This window comes from Sturnira hondurensis, unplaced genomic scaffold (genome assembly GCF_014824575.4).
Source record: "Sturnira hondurensis isolate 20B ecotype Veracruz unplaced genomic scaffold, ASM1482457v3 Scaffold0001390, whole genome shotgun sequence".
In the NCBI taxonomy this organism is placed as follows: domain Eukaryota; kingdom Metazoa; phylum Chordata; class Mammalia; order Chiroptera; family Phyllostomidae; genus Sturnira; species Sturnira hondurensis.
In genome coordinates, this window is record NW_028074021.1 from 50365 (window position 1) to 69435 (window position 19071).

Sequence of the window (19071 nt, forward strand, 5' to 3'; positions counted from 1 at the left end):
AGTTTTTGTTTCCATTGTTTTTCTTATTTAAGGTTCACTTGTTGATAGTTGTTTGTTGTCATTTTACTGTTCATAGTTTTTGATCTTCTTCAATTTCTCACATAAGTCCCTTTAACATTTCATATAATAAGGTCTTGGTGATGATGAACTCCTTAAACTTGACCTTCTCTGGGAAGCACTTTGTCTGTCCTTCCATTCTAAATGATAACTTTGCTGGATAGAGTAATCTCGGATGTAGGTCCTTGTTTTTCCTGACTTTAAATACTTCTTTCCAGCCCCTTCTTGACTGTAAGGTTTCTTTTGAGAAATCAGCTGATGACCTTATGGGAACTCCTTTGTAGGCACTTCTCTTCTTCTTGCTGCTTTTAAGATTCTCTCCTTCTCTTTAATCTTGGGTAATTTAATGATGATTTGCCTTGGTGTGTTCCTCTTTGGGTCCAAGTTCTTTGTGACTCTCTGGGCCTCCTGGACTGCTTGGAAGTGTATTTCCTTTACCAGATTGGGGAAGTTTTCCTTTATTATTTGTTCAAATAAGTTTTTGATTTCTTGCTGTTGTTCTTCTCCTTGGCACCCCTATGATTTGGATATGGGAACACTTGAAGTTGTCAAAGAGGTTTGTAAGCCCTTCTCACTTTTTTGAATTGTTTCTTCATTCTCTTCCGGTTGGATGTTTATTTCTTTCTTGTTCCATATTATTGATTTGAGTCCTGGTTTCCTTCCTGTCACTCCTGGTTCCCTTCATATTTTGCTTTATTTGGGTGTCTTTCATTGGTTCATTCACTTTGTGACCAGTCAGTTCTGTGAGCATTTTGATTACCAGGGCTTTCAACTCTCCGTCAGATAGGTTGGGTTTCTCCCTATCACTTAGCTCTCTTTCTGGAGTTTTGCTCTGATCTTTCATTTGGGCCCTATTTCTTTGTCTGTGCACACTTGTCTGGTTGATCTGGTGGACAGTTTCCTTAATTCTTTAGTTGTCGGAGTTCCATGAAGTTTAATTTTCTGGTATTTCTGGTTGTTTATTGATTTTAGATTGGTTGTTGTCTTCCTTTTGGGTGTGTGAAGAAGTGAAGAGTTTCTACCTATGCATCCATCATGGCCAGAACTCAGATTCCATGTGTTTGATTGTATAATGAATATTATATTTATAAAATTCAAGAGCATTCATTAACATATTTTTGTAAATGCTAAAAGAAAAACAACTACCCCAGAGATGTTTTTAACATACCTATCTCGGTAACCGATGGAGTTATCAGATGAAAAAAGTAAAGTACATAGAAGATTTGAACTACATAATTAAACCTCTGATGTATAGAACACAGCACCCAACAGCTCCAGAGGAAATATTGTTTTAGGTATACACAGCACATTTACCAAAATTTATAAAAACTATTTGAGAGAGAAATATATGGATTATAAACAAACAGCCAGAGGCTGACCTTTAGGAAATTCTTTGACAAAGTGATGGTAGAGACAAAAATGAACAAAAGGGAAAGGAAAAAGGAACAGCGGACACTTAGGACAAGCAAGACTGTATAACCGTCATCCAATGGTACACGATGCTTCATGAGAGAGTGATCAATTTCTCAAATTCAAAACAGATCCCAGGAAGTGTTAAGGGGAAAATCAATGGATGTAGTAGCCCTTGAGGCTTTAATGACATCTGAATTTGTGAAAGCAGTTCCAGGACAATCATCAGAATGGAAGCTTTATCAGGGGTTAAAGGAAGAGGAATCATGTGGAAAAAGAGTCAGTCCTTAGAGCACTTGGGAGGTTTGAAAGAGAGAATTAGACCAAAGGAAGGGTAGCGAGGGTAAAGATAAATAAATAAGAGATGGCCAGACTGTGCCTGTTTGTTGGAAGAGAAGGTGCCAGGGAGGCAGCAACAAGGAAATTTTCTGGGGCATGTAGAGGGGTACCAGTCAAAGTCTGTTGCTCAGGTCTTGGACAAGGCAAAACCTAAAGGCTCAAGAGGTAGAGGAAAGAATATAAGATCAGAGAGATAAACTGAAGTAGGCAGAGAATGGCAGTGTGAATTCACTTCTACACCCTTGATCTCAGGTAGGAAATGACTGCAGCTACTGAGAGTGAGGACAATAGTCCGGGGCGGTGCAGGCTGGAAGGGAAAGGCATTCAGTGGAGATTAAATAAGAAACAACTGTTTTGTTGGGGAATGGGAACAATCACTGTGGAAGCAGGAGGAGCTAGAGAGTAGCAGCGATGCAAGGTTGGCATGTGCGGCACTGGGTGGTGTTGTAAAGATTGNCCCGTTCTTTCTCTCTCTCCTCTTTATTTCTTCCTTTCTTTCACTCACCCTTCTTTCTTCTCCAATTCTCTTCTTCTTGCTGCTTTTAAGATTCTCTCCTTCTCTTTAATCTTGGGTAATTTAATGATGATTTGCCTTGGTGTGTTCCTCTTTGGGTCCAAGTTCTTTGTGACTCTCTGGGCTTCCTGGACTGCTTGGAAGTCTACTTCCTTTACCAGATTGGGGAAGTTTTCCTTTATTATTTGCTCAAATAAGTTTTTGATTTCTTGCTGTTGTTCTTCTCCTTCTGGCACCCCTATGATTTGGGTATTGGAACATTTGAAGTTGTCCAAGAGGTTTGTAAGCCCTTCTCACTTTTTTGAATTGTTTCTTCATTCTCTTCCGGTTGGATGTTTATTTCTTTCTTGTTCCATATTATTGATTTGAGTCCTGGTTTCCTTCCTGTCACTGCTGGTTCCCTTAATATTTTGCTTTATTTCACTTTGGGTGTCTTTCACTGGTTCATTCACTTTGTGACCAGTCAGTTCTGTAAGCATTTGATTACCAGGGCTTTAAATTCTCCATCAGATAGGTTGGCTATATTCGTATCACTTAGCTGTTTTTCTGGAGTTTTGCTCCATTCTTTCATTTGGGCCCTATTTCTTTGTCCGCGGTCTGGTTGAGCTGGTTTACAGTTTCTTTAATTCTTTAGTTGTCGGAGTTCCATGAAGTTTAATTTTCTGGTATTTCTGGTTGTTTATTGATTTTAGATTGGTTGTTATCTTCCTTTTGGGTCTGTGAAGAAGTGAAGGGTTTCTACCTGTGCATCCATCGTGGCCAGAACTCAGATTCCATGTGTTTGATTGTATAATGAATGTTATATTTAAAACATTCAAGAGCATTCATTAACATATTTTTGTAAATGCTAAAAGAAAAACAACTACCCCAGAGATGTTTTTAACATACCTATCTCAGTAACTGATGGAGTTATCAGATGAAAAAAGTAAAGTACATAGAAGATTTGAACTACGTAATTAAACCTCTGATGTATAGAACACGGCACCCAACAGCTCCAGAGGAAATATTGTTTTAGGTATACACAGAATATTTACCAAAATTTATAAAAACTATTTGATAGAGAAATATATGGATTATAAACAAACAGCCAGGGGCTGACCTTTAGGAAATTCTTTGACAAAGTAGAGACAAAAATGAACAAAAGGGAAAGGAAAAAGGAACAGCGGACACTTAGGACAAGCAAGACTGTATAACCGTCATCCAATGGTACACGATGCTTCATGAGAGAGTGATCAACTTCTCAAATGCAAAACAGATCCCAGGAAGTGTTATGGGGAAAATCAATGGATGTAGTAGCCCTTGAGGCTTCAATGACATCTGAATTTGTGAAAGCAGTTCCAGGACAATCATCAGAATGGAAGCTTTATCAGGGGTTAAAGGAAGAGGAATCATGTGGAAAAAGAGTCAGTCCTTAGAGCACTTGGGAGGTTTGAAAGAGAGAATTAGACCAAAGGAAGGGTAGCGAGGGTAAAGATAAATAAATAAGAGATGGCCAGACTGTGCCTGTTTGTTGGAAGAGAAGGTGCCAGGGAGGCAGCAACAAGGAAATTTTGGGGGGAATGTAGAGGGGTACCAGTCAAAGTCTGTTGCTCAGGTCTTGGACAAGGCAAAACCTAAAGGCTCAAGAGGTAGAGGAAAGAATATAAGATCAGAGAGATAAACTGAAGTAGGCAGAGAATGGCAGTGTGATTCATTTCTATACCCTTGATCTCAGGTAGGAAATGACTGTAGCTACTGAGAGTGAGGACAATAGTCCGGGGCGGTGCAGGCTGGAAGGGAAAGGCATTCAGTGGAGATTAAATAAGAAACAACTGTTTTGTTGGGGAATGGGAACAATCACTGTGGAAGCAGGAGGAGCTAGAGAGTAGCAGGGATGCAAGGTTGGCATGTGCGGCACTGGGTGGTGTTGTAAAGATTGCCACTATGTTATCGTCTCATAAATAAAGGTAGAGCGAGGCCTAAGGAACAACCTGTATCCAGAATGGTTGTCGATGAAATGAAGCCTGACTTGATATAAGCCTATTTTCTGGTTCTTCAGCTTTCTCAGGTTATCTGGATCTTAGAATCACATGGCCATCTTAAACTTTGTTCCTGCTTTGTTTGTTTATAGGTGTCAGATTCTTAAAGGCCCTGCTCCCTCTACCAACCCCAGCAAACAATTTCAATTCTCTCCAGGGGATCCCAGCTTCTGGTTACAAACCAATAGAAAGTTACATCGCTTTATCATGCTGTTTCAGTAAGAGAGTTAGTGAGCGGTTAGCTAGGTGTTCTCATTTCCTTGTCTTCTATTTTCTTTACAAAGTACCAAGTGTCTTTGGTCTGTGTGATACTATATGAACTCTGCAATCAAAATTTCTCTGTCATCAGAAGAAGTTCATCTGCTGTGATAATTTGTGTCGAACTTTCTTCCTGGCTTCTAATCAATACCACAGTTGAGTCATTTAAAATAGAAGTTAGTTGTTGCCTTAACAATCAGTTTGTCACAGTTCACCTTCTAATGAACATTTTTTAATGATATGAATCTCAGATTTCACCACAAGTTGATTTCAGTAACCACCAGCATCTCTTTTATAACACGTAATGTTAAAAGACTGAAACAGAACTTAGACGTTTTTCAACAGAAGTACTTGTCACTGCACTGTGCCAGCAGGCTTCCCCAGCCTTGCTCATACCACGGCCCATAGAGAGAATATTTGTGATGCACACCAGGGTGAACTACAGGGTGTTGCTGGTGCATAGGGTGCTTATGAAAAGTGCAGGATATATATTTACATAATTACAATAAAAAGGAAAATACAGAGTAAGAGTGAAGATATTAATGCTTGATTTATTTAAACATGTAATATTCTAAATGAAATATTTACTATTTTTAATGGAGGAATCAAGCTTGCTCTCTTATCATGCATTTGCTGTATCCTGCTTTGTGTTGAGATGACTACGTGTAGTTCCTGATCAAAACTTTTTAGTGCTGTTCTCTTCAGCTTTGTAGTCACCATCAGTGAGAAAGGTGGCCCCACAGATGGGTCTTTGCGAGTGGTACAAGGCTATTTATTGGTTTTTCCCCAATTGACAGAAACTCCTTTCTCACTATTAACTAGAATCCGGATAATTCATCTCTTCTTTCATTGAAATTCTTGTGATAACATGAATGGATTTCTCATGTACTTGAATTCTTGCATGTCATGTATTTCCAAATAATGTGACGCTTAGCAGATGTTTGCTATTAGCCTTCTTTAGGACCAAAGTTAGACTATCAGTCAAACTTCCCCACTGAATTAATTCTGACCTCACCTTTCCTTGGAATTCATGAGCATTGCTGGTATACATCGTTATATTTTCACACATTCCTCACAATTTTGATTAAATTCATTCCAGTGCTCAAAAAGTGTTAAGCCAATTTTGTAAAGACAATAAATTCTCCTCTCCAACTCTTCAATAAGAATCATTTTTTAAAAATTCCTCCTTTAGGTCCTAACCTCCAGAAAACTGTTTTCTATTGCTGGTACCTTGATAGGAAACATATAACTCTTTCTTTGCATTAAACCAACAATGCAGTGACTGAGCCATAGCAGCTTGGATTTTATTAGTAACGTCCTTTAATGTGGAATTTGCATCTACAGGCAAATGCATAGATGAGAGCTCTACGTGAACAGAACAATGTCTTAGTTGCATCTTAGGTGATCAGGCCATGGAGAACAGAGAGGAAGTGAATCCTCCTCACCTTCTGGTCATCACAGCTTTCCCACCCACACGGAAACCACTGTGCTTGGATTACCCAGAAAATCTGATTTGTTTTAAAGGATATAAAGTGCCCCAAATACTTTATCCTGAGTCGTTTATTTTGGTAATTTTGGGCAAAGCATATTCTTCCAAGCATTCCTCTTAGAGGATTCCGACTAGATAAGCTGTTAGCCCATCTCCGTCCCTTCCATCTGCAGATTCCTCGCTCTGCGAGGAAGCGCTCTGATGGATCAGTCTCCCAGAGAACATCATCCAGGCATTTTCCTAGTGTTGCTCCAGAGCAGCGCTTCTCTTACTTCCTTTACTTAGTTTAGCTCCTAATGTCATTTCCCAGGCAGGTTAGTAAACGAGTGATTTTATCACTGTAGGGACATTGTGGCTTTACCTCTTAAGTATGTGACTTTTAATTAACTCCTTGAACCCAGTCTGATGTCAACTACTGTTGTGTTTGTCAGTATGGTTGCACACAGTTTCACAAACACTGGTTTTCCATGTGTGGTTCTGGGGCCTTTCAAGGATCCTTGAGACTTTGGTGAGTTAGGAGTCATGAGGTTCAAACTATTCTGGTAGTTTTGCAAAGACATGATATGTCTTTCTCTTTTTCTTAAGACTGTACAGTGGAGTTTTCCAGAAGCCACATGATGTGTGATATCACAACAGATTGAATGCAAAGCAGATATGAGAATCTAACTCTTCTCTATTAACCTAGATACTAAAAGATTTGCAAAAATGTGAAACAATGTCTCAGTTCTCACTAAGGGCTTTTTTGTTTCTGAAAACAAGTATTTTTCAAAAAGTTACATTACTTATGTTAACAAGCAAAAATATTTGTATTTTAAGTAAATACATATTTTTAAATTTAAAAAATGATAAATATTGATAGATATAACACACATTAACGAAAGTTCTTTAGGGTCCTCAGTAACTTTTTAAAAAAGATTTTATTTATTTATTTATAGAGAGGGGGGAAGAGGGGAGAACAAGTGTGAGAAACATCCGTGTGAGAAGCATCAATTGGTTACCTCTCGTCCTCCTCTCCAGTCCAGGCTGGGACCGAACCCAGAACCCAGGCATGTGCTTTGACAAGGAATAGATCTGGTGACCTCTTCCTTTGCGGGATAAAGCTCAACCAATTGAGCCAGACCGGTCAGGGCCTAAATAGCTTTTAAAAGTATAGAGGGGTGCTGAGGCCCCAGACTTCAAGAATTACTGCCTTAAGACATTCTCTGTACAATATAGACATTTTCTATTAAGCCTCTGGCATAATTTACCTGCACCATTGTTTTTTTCATTTGATAACTTTTCAATGATAATAAGTTATTTAGGCAGAAAAAGGAAAAAATGATCAAGGCAAACACATCCAAATTCAAAATAAACTTCACTATATTGTCTAATAAGTGACTTAATTTTATATGTATTTATTAACTTTATATATTTTTAACTTTACATTTTTAAGTGTGTATGTTGTATGAATCTCTAAAAAGTATTCAAGTATAATAATATAGTTAAAATGATTAATATTTATATTTAAATTATACTTTATGGTAGGAAGACATATAACATGTAAAGAACTTAAGGAGAAATAGGTTTTTCTGACTATAATAAATCAATATTCAAAGGAAATAAGGTCTACTTTTTAAAAAAATATTTTATTCATTTATCTTCAGAGGGGGAGGGAAGGAGAGAGGAAGAGAAACATTAATGTATGGTTGCTTTTTGTGCATCCCCTGCTGGGAACTGGCCCCTGCTGGGAACTGGCCTGCAACCCAGGCATGTGCCCTGACTGGGAATCCAACCGCGATCCTGTGGTTCGCAGGCCTGCGCTCAATTTACTGAGCTACACCAGCCAGGGCCAGGTCTATCTTCTTAAGCTATTATAAATCATAAAGTTTTTGAAAAAGTAAGTATTTGATAAGGGGGGATTTCAGAAGTATTATCATTTAATTTAATAACTGAAATGCTAGCTTTTCACAAAATATAAATATTCTTTATATTCAAGTACAGTTAAAATACTTTGAAAAGTGTTTTTCATATGATCTTTTAAAGATTTTATCTATTCATTTTTAGAGACAGGAAGAGGAAAGAAATATCAAGGTGTGGTTGCCTCTCACATGCCCCCTGCTGGAGATCTTGCCCACAACCTAGGCTGTGCCCAACTGGGAATTGAACTGGTGACCCTTTGGTTCTTAACCTCCACTCAATCCGATGAGCTATACCAGCCAGGGTGTTTTTCGTAAGATTTTAAAGGTTGAAGTTTTCTTTACTGAACCAATTAAACTATTTTCCATTATTATTTGTTTTTAGAAGCAAACATTGTTAGCTAACATCCTTTAATGTGGAATTTGCATCTACAGGCAAATGCATAGATGAGAGCTCTACGTGAACAGAACAATGTCTTAGTTGCATCTTAGGTGTTCAGGCCATGGACAACAGAGAGAAAGTGAATCCTCCTCACCTTCTGGTCATCACAGCTTTCCTACCTGCACAGAAACCACACAAACATTGCTTATTTCTATAAACAAATAATGTCATTATAAAATTAATTAAGAATCAGATTTTGGATATTTTGCATCAGAGGCCAAAAATAAATATATACATACATGTAAAATGTCACTATTTAAAAAAAAATACTCACCCAAGGGTATGTTTATTGATTTTAGAGGGGGAGGGGAGAGAGAGAGAGAGGGAGAGAAACATCAGTGTGAGAGAGAAGCATCCATCAGTTCCTTCTTACTCTCACCAGAATCAGGGCTGAACCCACAAGCTAAGCATGTGTCCTGACTGGGAATCAAACACACAACTTTTCGGTTTATGAGATGGTGCTCCAACCAACCGAGCCACACTGCCCAGGGCTCAAATCATAATTTTAAAAATGAAAAAAATCAATTATATTTTGATGAAAGCACATATACCTTCTTTATTGGGAGAAAATTATGTGGAAAATAAGAGCAAATAAATAAAGGAACTAAATATTTGAAACACCTATTCATACCCTGGCTGGTGTGGCTCAGTGGGTTGAGTGCCGGCCTACAAAACGAGAAAGGCCGCTGGTTCAATTTCCTGTCCAGGGCACATGCCTGGGTGTGGGCCAGGTCTCCAGTGGGGGCCTGCAAGAGGCAGCCAGTGAATATTTCTCTCACACACCGATATTTCTTTCCCTCTCTTTTTCTCTCCTTTCCCTCTCTCTAAAAATAAAATCTTTTTAAAAAAGAAACATATTCACAAAGATGATAACTGATAATGCATTGCAATTAAAGCAATAATCAGAATTATGATTTTAACATGATGGTTAAAGGGGAAAATCCTCTATAAGCATCTTTAATGTCAGGTGCTTTGCATAAAACCTTAAGAACACAAACAATAATTACTGAAATCTGGGAGTTTACTGACTCATCCAAACAGTATCCAAGTAAACTTTCAACTATTTTAAATTTGTGAATGGGTGTAGAATGATTGTAAATTTTGTATCACTATAAAAATGTTTACAACCACCAATCTCTGGGGCACACCTCTAACTTATTCTGCCATGACCACTTGTAGGAAGCTCAGCTTTAGAAATCTGTACAAAGTAGAATGTATCACAAATAATGTTTGATCATATGCAAGTAAGTCTCCTAGGAGGACCTGTGGCACACTATGGACTGAAGACAAACCTTGAGGGTGTGTAGGGTTTGAATAGATGAAACGGAAGAGGAAACCAGAATTAGCAACATCCTGAGGAAAAGAGAAAAACATGATGGCTAACAAAAGAAGAGAAAGTGCTGAGCTTTGAATGGATAATTTGTTGGAAAGAAGCCACAGTAAACTTTGTGTTGCAAATTTGTGTAAGTGCTAGCAGAAAATTTATGTTGAAAATCATATGTATAGACTCATGCAAAACCTCGAAAGTCAGGATATAATTGCCTTAAGAGAGGGCTCTCTAACATGTTAACAATGCTATAGGAGATCTATCTAGACACAGTGACCAGAATAGACCAGAGAATGACCAGAGACAAGGATTCCAGCTAAGAGGCTGCACAATAGGTGGCAAGGAGCTAAATCAAAGTCAAAGGACTGGAACGAGAGAAGGGAGGATATTTCAAAGGAAGTATCAATGGGTATCAATGGGGATTCAACAGACTGAAGAGAATGCATGGCCCCAGGGCTTTAATGCCAAGTAACTGAGAAAATGGTGACAGTGTGTTCAGAAACAAATCTGGGACTCAGCTGGGAGAGGAAGAAGGAGTTTTTGTGGAGATGTGTCCTTGAGGTAGGAAGAAGTGTGCAATGGGAGCGAAAGTGAGAGGTCAGCACAGTTTTGTGGTAGGGGAAGCCATGAGAGGGTGTGAGCTCTCCAAGAAGGGCAGTGGAAAGACGTAAGCTCAGAATGCTGAAGACTCAGCTTTGGGAAGATTATGAACTCTGGTTTAGCAGGAGGAAAGAGGAAGAAAAGTCACGGCGAGAGAGGAGATGAGGAAAACAGAAAAGCAAGAATGGTGTCTACCATCAAGTCAAGAGAAAGCCTCAAGAGGGACAGGACAGTCATGTTGAACAGGCTACTAACCACCTCCGGCTGTGTGTTCAGATCCTACCTCTGCCTCTTATTAGTTACATGTCATTTCAAAAGTTTTTCTCTCTTAGTTTATCATTTGTAAAATGCTGATACTATAATCTCCCTCATAAGGATATTTTGAGTGAGAATATGTATACAAAATACTTAACACTGTATCTGGCACATGTCAGAAGTTAACAGATGTAATTGGTGACTTTTAAGGAAACAATAGAATGATGAGAGCAGAAAAGATTGTGAGAGATTAAGAAGAACTGAAGATTGAGAAAGGACAATAAACAGGTATGGAGAATTTGCATGGCCAGGGATTCCTTGGCCAAAAATGATGAGAGGCCACAGAACAGTTGCTAGAGAGGTAATTGGGTGAAGTAAAGGTTTTATTTGTCTAGCCTGTGGTGAGCAAGGGTAATCATGATCAGTGTTGTCATGGAAGCCTATTTCATTAGGGTTGGGCCTTTTTTCATCTACATGAGGCCACCTGAGCCTTCAGAATAGCAATCAAAGAGCTGCACGACTCAAAGACCTTGTCCATATATATGGGAACAGTTAAAGGGTGCAGCCCTTGTGAAAAACGGTAGGACAGGTCTTCAAAAACTTACAGTTAGAATTACCATCTGATCCCACTTCTGAGTGTACTATCCAAAAGAATTAAAAGCAAGAACCCAAAGAGATGTTTGTATACCCATGTTCACAGCAGCAATATTCACAATAGCAAGAAGATTGAAATAACCCAGATGTTCAACAACAGAGGAATGTATAAACAAAATGTGGTGCATACAGACAATGCGATATTATTCAGCTCTAAAAGGAAAGCAAATCCTGACACATGCTACAGCATGGACGAACCCTGAGCACGGTATGCTAAGTGAGATAATCCATATAGAAAAGAACAAGCATTTTACAATTCCACTTACATGAGGTACCTAGGGGAGTCAAGTTCATGAAGACAGAAAACAGAATGGTGGTTGCCAGGGTTTCAGAGGAGGGGAAATAGAGAATTATTGTTTAATGGATACGGAGTTTTCAGTTTGTGAAAGTGAAAAAAGTTCTGGAGACGGAAGGTAGTGACGGTTGTACAACAATGTGAATGTGCTCAATGCCCACGGACACTTAACACACATAACATAAAGCTAAAAACTTTGTGTTATGTATATTCTACCAGGTGTTTAAAAATACATTTGCAGACAATGTGAACAACATAAAGCAGTGCTCTTTGCTAAATAAAATGTGTTGAAAACTTACCAGAGACAATCAACTTGTATTAGTAACTTTTAAATTATGAAATATTTTATACACACAAAACAAAATGCACAATGTAAGTATAGGCAAAAAAGTAATGAGACAACATGTGGGCAGCCACCATTGAGCTAAAACACAGCGCATCACTGATAGTGTTGGGACCCCTGTTGCATCTCCTGACCACACCCTCTCCTTCCCTGACACAGGTAAGAGCTTTCGGATTTGGGTTTTATCATTGGTGCTCTTCATTATAACACTGGGAAAATGCGTGTAACCCTGAACTGTGTATTGCCTTTCCAGCCAGCGTCACGAGATTCACACATGGTGGTGTCTGCAGCTGTCCTCTCCACAAATTGAGGCTTTCATCATTATGTAGTGGCTCTTTTAATTCCTAATGATGCCTCCTGCCTTCAAGTCTCTTTTGTCTAGTATTAACATGTCTATATTAACTTTATTTTGGTTATCATTTGCCTATTTAATCATATGTGCTCTTACCTACAGTCTTCCCACATCGTTACATCATTTCAGATGTGCCTATAGCTGAATTTTTCAAAAATACACTGGTAATTTCTGTATCACTGTTTCTTTTCCTTCCTTCCTTCCTTCCTTCCTTCCTTCCTTCCTTCCTTCCTTCCTTCCTTCCTTCCTTCCTGATATAAATGGAATCTTTTCTATCATGTTATTTACACAATTTTCCTATGTGTTTCCCTCTCCTTTCTTACTTCTTTTTTGATTAACAAGTTGTTTTGTTTTGCTATGGTTATTCCTAATTCCTTATGTCTCCTTTGCCAGTTTGGTGGTGATATTACTTTCATAGTAATTACCCTTGAAATTTTACTGTGCATACTTGGTTTTTCACAAAGTCTAAAATTAATATCTTTATGCTCCTCTTCCTCCAAATGAAAGAACATAAAGTAAAATATAACGAAGTACTAGTAAACTGAGGCCTCTCTAACTTTTTGTCTTGGCTTTTTCCAACCAGGCTGGTAGGTGGTATAATTTTTTTTTTAGATTTTATTTATTTATTTTTAAAGAGAGGGGAAGGGAGAAAGAAAGCAAGGGAGAGAAGCAGCAATGTGTGGTTCCCTCTTGTGCACCCCTACTGGGCATCAGATAAATTGATTCCCAACCCAGACAGGTGCCCTGACTGGGAATCAAACCAATGATTCTTTGATTTGCAGGACCGTGCTCAATTCACTGAGCTGCACAAGCCAGGGTTGGTGGATGGTATAAATTTAGAGCATAGATCTAGTTTGTGGCTACAGATTTGTAGGAAACTATCTTGCCCCCCAAAAGAAGTAACAATGGAATCAGATTTCTCTAAATCCCCCTGCCAATAGGCAGATATTCTCAGTCCGACCCTATCACCCTAAGGATGTGTGGACTCTGGAGGGTCTCAAATTGGAAGGGGACAGTGGCATGAGAGTCCTTTAGTTTAGCTGTTTCCATTTTGGGGGCCCCAGATCCAGTCTGTTCCCAACTTGCCTGGCCATTTGTCTGAAAGTTCCGAGTTCCTGGCATCGACACTGGCCCCTAATTTTGTCATTTGCTTACCATTCTGTTTCTGCTTTACTCACTTTATTTGAGCAATTGCTGATTTCCCTCATTTTCTTGCAACTTAACAAGGCAACTTGAAAGGTATTGTTTGCTGGGATTTGTCTACACCTGGGTGGTTTTTGAGGGAGGGCTTTTCAGAATACCTAGACTCTTTCTGCACTAAATGCAGTCAAAATCTTTTAATCTCTTGTTTGTGCATAGAGTATGTATGGATTTTCATATTTTGTTCCAACATATCTTGGAACTTTTTGAGTGAAATTTATGAGTTTCCTCTTTTACAATTGGAATAAATAAGTACCTATAGATGTAAAGAGAGATGTTCATCAAATGACTACTTAATGCTCATTTTTATTTGTAAACAACCTAAGGCCAAATAATAGAGGATTCACAGAACAGATTTTGCCCCAGTCTTAATTGGCTGATAAGAGTTGTACAGCGTGGAAGATGTTGGCGATATGCTGTGGAGTTAATGAGCTGTCTTGTATGACCCCGCTTTGATGCACACAAACAGTTTACACTGACAATATTCTGGAAGGAGATGCCCAGTATTTAGGTTGATATCACTAGAAGATTTTTTTGCTTATTTCTTATTGATCTCTACTTTTTCAATGAAAGAGTATTCTATATGTTCTTTAATGTCAAAGGAGAGAATTACAACAGAAAGCAGGGATTAGTAAAACCACATTCTAACTTCAGAGCTGTGGACCAATAGAATGCATCTGTCTGCTGGAGTGGTGAACTCCCCACTACTGAGAGTGTCAAAGAGGCTGGGGACCCTCCTGTCCAGGATTCCTGTCACCTGATATTTCAGAGTTTCCCATTTTATTCTTTTCTTTACCAATAGGCCAACCAATCAATGCCTCAGATGGATAAGCAAATATGCATTCCCCCGGAGCTGCCAGAATTGCTGAAGCAATTTACCAAAGCCGCCCTTCGGACCCAGCCACAGGACCTCATCCAGTGGGCTGCTGAGTACGTGCTCCTTCCTCACCTCCAGCCCTGGTTTCCACTAGGGCTGGAGATAGGGGCTGGAGCGGAAAGGGGGGGGGGTTTGGAAGACTGTGAGGAGGTTATCACCACTGCACCCTGGGAGTTGGGATGGATTAGCACAATCTTTGATGTTCAACTCTCTCATTTCTTTGATGCTTTAAACTCTACACATAAATTCATCAAACTGAGTGTAAATGAGATGCCCTTGAGCAAACCAGACTGAGCAATAGGATGCCAGGGCAATAGGCAAAGTGTCCCAGGGCAATCATTAAGTCGGATTATCACCTCACATCAGGACACCCACACTCCAACCATCCCTGCACCCCAGCTCACTGTCCCAGGGGAAAGAAAAGTTCAGAATCGTGGAACTTGGCAGGGCTTTGCCCCATGTACAGCCTGGCCTCGGTCTCTGGCATCACCACTAGATGACAGCAGTGCACCCAGGGGAGGGTTGTGGTGGGCTCACAGGCTCACAGGGTGAATTAATTGTGGGACTAGTCCAAGCTGGTTCACTCCTTTCATGAGACTCCTTCCTCCATTGCTGTTAAAACTTGATCTTGATCTCCAACCAGTGACCTTTTGTATTTTGTCATTGGGGAAGTTGTTATTCTCATTCATGATTCTTTGAACTGACTTATCCACACAGTACATATTGCATTCTGGAGAAATGAGGCACAACAGAGTCAGAAGGACTGCCGAACACCTGGCCTGGCTGCAAACAGTGTGCCTCAAATGCAGGTGCCCTCTGTCAGGAGGGCCCCCAGAACCTGCTCAATGGAAGGAGCTTACACAGTGGCTGCCAGCCAGACTGAAACAGCTTTGTACAGAAAGTCTCTCGGCTTTGAAATCACTTTTTAGACAAAGTGCCTCCTGGCAACTGGGGGACTGGGAATTGGGGCAGGAGTTGGGAGCTAACCAGACCTCCCAGATGATTTTCAGGCTGTTTTCACTGTTTGACGGCCTCTGTAGTAGCATTCAAGTAGGAAAGTGGAGTAAGAGAGGCTGTTTATCAGAGCTGGTGGGTTGGGGGAAGGGAGAAGGTGAGGTTGAGTAGGTGGCTTCAGTGGTGGTGGGAAAGAGGTGTGGACACCTGGGGAACACACACAATGCAGACTAAGAGGAGGCTTCCAGAGGCTCTGGGACAATGTGCTCATGTTCCTGGGTTGGGCCACAATGAGGCTTCTTATAAATGGAATGAAAATAAGCCAGTGATTGCTCATAAAAAGAGATGGAAATGGGGTTGCTTTCCTGTAATGATGCCTGTTTAGTTCTGCATTCTGAATTTTATGCATTATCTCTAAGCTTGAACTTCAGTGTCAGAAGACTGATTTCTTTTGGCTTCTCAGGCACACTGTTTTGTACTATACAATAGTTTAAAACCTCATTTTGTTGTTCTTGTGCTGCTATTTTACACCAAGAAAAATGGCATTTCTTGAACGTAAGAAATGACATTTATGTAAGAAAACACTCCATTCTTATAGCTTGCTTGCTCCCATGTTATATCATGTGCTATAAATGTTTTAGCTATCCATGAAGAGTTAGTTTGTAGTTCAACTGCAGTGAAAAAGAAGATCATGACCAACAGCACTCTCCATCTATTCATACACAGAAAAGCTGTTAGCAGATGGTTTCATGTGACTTAGAGACCTGCAGCAGTTTAGAGCATAGAACTCCACAAAGAATTTCCAAGACAAACTATATGAGGTCTGTCTGGGAAAAGTCCAGCCATTGTTAATAGAATGAAAACTGTTTATGTGACATCAATGTAACCTGACAGCCAAGGAAAGTGGACTAGAATGAGCATGCGTGAACAATGACGCCTGCACTTTACTAGTAAGCGGGGGAAGGGGAGGGTGATCGACCTTGTTGGCTGAGCATGTGTATTGTGTGGCTGTCACATTCAAAATGAGTGAGTAGAGCAATGAGTCTGCATCAGACTTTGCATTAAGTCTGAACATTACTNACTCCACAAAGAATTTCCAAGACAAACTATATGAGGTCTGTCTGGGAAAAGTCCAGCCATTGTTAATAGAATGAAAACTGTTTATGTGACATCAATGTAACCTGACAGCCAAGGAAAGTGGACTAGAATGAGCATGCGTGAACAATGACGCCTGCACTTTACTAGTAAGAGGGGGAAGGGGGGGGATGGTAGACGTCATTGGCTGAGCATGTGTATTGTGTGGCTGTCGCATTCAAAATGAGTGAGTAGAGCAATGAGTCTGCATCAGACTTTGCATTAAGTCTGAACATTACTCTGCGGAAGCTGTTTGGATGGTTGACAGGCCATAGATATGGGCAACTGGTGACTGGCAGCTTCATCATGACCATGTGCCTGCTCATGCATCATGCTTCATGCAGAGTTTTTGGTGAAACATCAAACCAGCCAGGTGACTCAGCCCCACTACAGCCCAGATTGGCACCTCGCGACTTCTGGATTTTCCCAAGACTAGAATCACCTTTGAAAGGGAAGAGATTTCAGACTGTTGATAAGACTCAGGAAAACATGATGGAGCAGCCGATGGTGTTTGGGAGAACTGTGTGAGGTCCCAAGGTGCCTACTTTGAAGGGGACTGAGATGTCATTGTCCTGTGTACAATGTTTCTTGTATCTTCTTCAATAAATGTCTCTGTTTTTCATATTACATGGCTGGATACCTTCTGGACAGACCTTGTATACTTAGTTCCTTACAAGCAAGAATTTCTTTGCCTATGTGCTGTGTATGAAGAAACATTTTTGTTGTAGGTATTTTGGAGCTCTGACCCGCGGAGACATTCCTCCAGTGAGAGATGGGTCTCAGCCAGTTGCCTCATCTAACTGCGCAGAGCTTACACCTGAGCTGTTGAAGATCCTGCATTCTAGGGTAAGGGTCGTACTGCAGCACTGAGCAGATGCGGGGGTACGACATCGAGGTCGGCAGGGACAAACAAAAGCCCACCACCCCCCTGAAAAGCCAGCTGGCCACTAAGGATCATCCTAAAGTTCACTAAACAATGCACTGCCAGTAACTCTTCCCTGAGGGAAATAGGAATGACACCGAAATGGGCAGTAAGCTGGGCTGTCAGTGGGGTCACCCCAGATTTCCTTGTGGCGAGCAGAATGTCCAGGGGCTCCAGGAAATGCTACTAACCCCTCCTGCCCAGAAAGTGTTTTTGCAAGTCCTCATCCCTTGCCACTGTCTCCCTTACTGTGATCTGGATCAAGATCACAAGATGAGGACAATCACAGTTTGGGGAGGGGCACATTGTAGTTCCCTGGTTATTCCAGGTGGGGATGGAGGGAGCCTAATTTTCAGGAGAATTCTGGCTCTCTTCATTGCCACGTCATCCTGGGGGCCACCTGCAGAATGGATGAGGAATACGGTTTAGCACCATGAGACCCTGCTTTAGAATCCAGGACAGAGCAGTTTGGGGCGATTTAAGTCTGACTTAGCCAGAGGCTCAGCATTTCACTAGAATCAGAGGGCCTGGGAAAGTGTAGTTATGTTTCACTGGGGCATCTGTGCCCTTACTGCATCATTGGCCAACAGCTGACCATTTGTTCCCTTTTCCTCTTAACCACCCGGTACCGTGTGCAGTGGACATGGCAGGGATCCGAGGGAGCAGGGGCCAAGCAACATGAAGCATCCAGACATAGACCTCATGTTGTTCCTGGGAAAGGGTGAGGGGGGCGTGTGAGGCCCAGCACAGGAACTGCATGAAGTCTAGAGGCAAGAGATTTAATATCTAGTTCTACTTTTGCCACTAATTATGGTCTCAAACGGTCCTCTGTCCCTTGGTTTCATTTCAGGCTGCCCTCTCTGCCTCACAGGAATGNGCCAGTAACTCTTCCCTGAGGGAAATAGGAATGACACCGAAATGGGCAGTAAGCTGGGCTGTCAGTGGGGTCACCCCAGATTTCCTTGTGGCGAGCAGAATGTCCAGGGGCTCCAGGAAATGCTACTAACCCCTCCTGCCCAGAAAGTGTTTTTGCAAGTCCTCATCCCTTGCCACTGTCTCCCTTACTGTGATCTGGATCAAGATCACAAGATGAGGACAATCACAGTTTGGGGAGGGGCACATTGTAGTTCCCTGGTTATTCCAGGTGGGGATGGAGGGAGCCTAATTTTCAGGAGAATTCTGGCTCTCTTCATTGCCACGTCATCCTGGGGGCCACCTGCAGAATGGATGAGGAATACGGTTTAGCACCATGAGACCCTGCTTTAGAATCCAGGACAGAGCAGTTTGGGGCGATTTAAGTCTGACTTAGCCAGAGGCTCAGCATTTCACTAGAATCAGAGGGCCTGGGAAAGTGTAGTTATGTTTCACTGGGGCATCTGTGCCCTTACTGCATCATTGGCCAACAGCTGACCATTTGTTCCCTTTTCCTCTTAACCACCCGGTACCGTGTGCAGTGGACATGGCAGGGATCCGAGGGAGCAGGGGCCAAGCAACATGAAGCATCCAGACATAGACCTCACGTTGTTCCTGGGAAAGGGTGAGGGGGGCGTGTGAGGCCCAGCACAGGAACTGCATGAAGTCTAGAGGCAAGAGATTTAATACCTAGTTCTAGTTTCATCACTAATTTTGGTCTCAAACAGTCCTCTGCCCCTTGGTTCATTTCAGGCTGCCCTCTCTGCCTTACAGGAACGACCTAGGAATGAAGCAGCAGATAATAAAAGCATTAGGAAAATATA

General features: G+C 41.0%; 1 protein-coding gene across 2 annotated transcripts in view; it reads left to right on the plus strand.

The window, feature by feature from the left end:
- Positions 1-19071, plus strand: part of LOC118974511 (ropporin-1) — a 34438-nt gene that overhangs the window by 8847 nt on the left and 6520 nt on the right. For both annotated transcript variants that reach the window (XM_037027975.1, XM_037027966.1), the window contains 2 exons: positions 14251-14378; positions 17142-17259. In XM_037027975.1, coding sequence (XP_036883870.1) covers positions 14263-14378; positions 17142-17259 — 234 coding nt within the window. In that variant the 5' untranslated portion in view covers positions 14251-14262. The remainder of the gene's footprint in view (positions 1-14250; positions 14379-17141; positions 17260-19071) is intronic.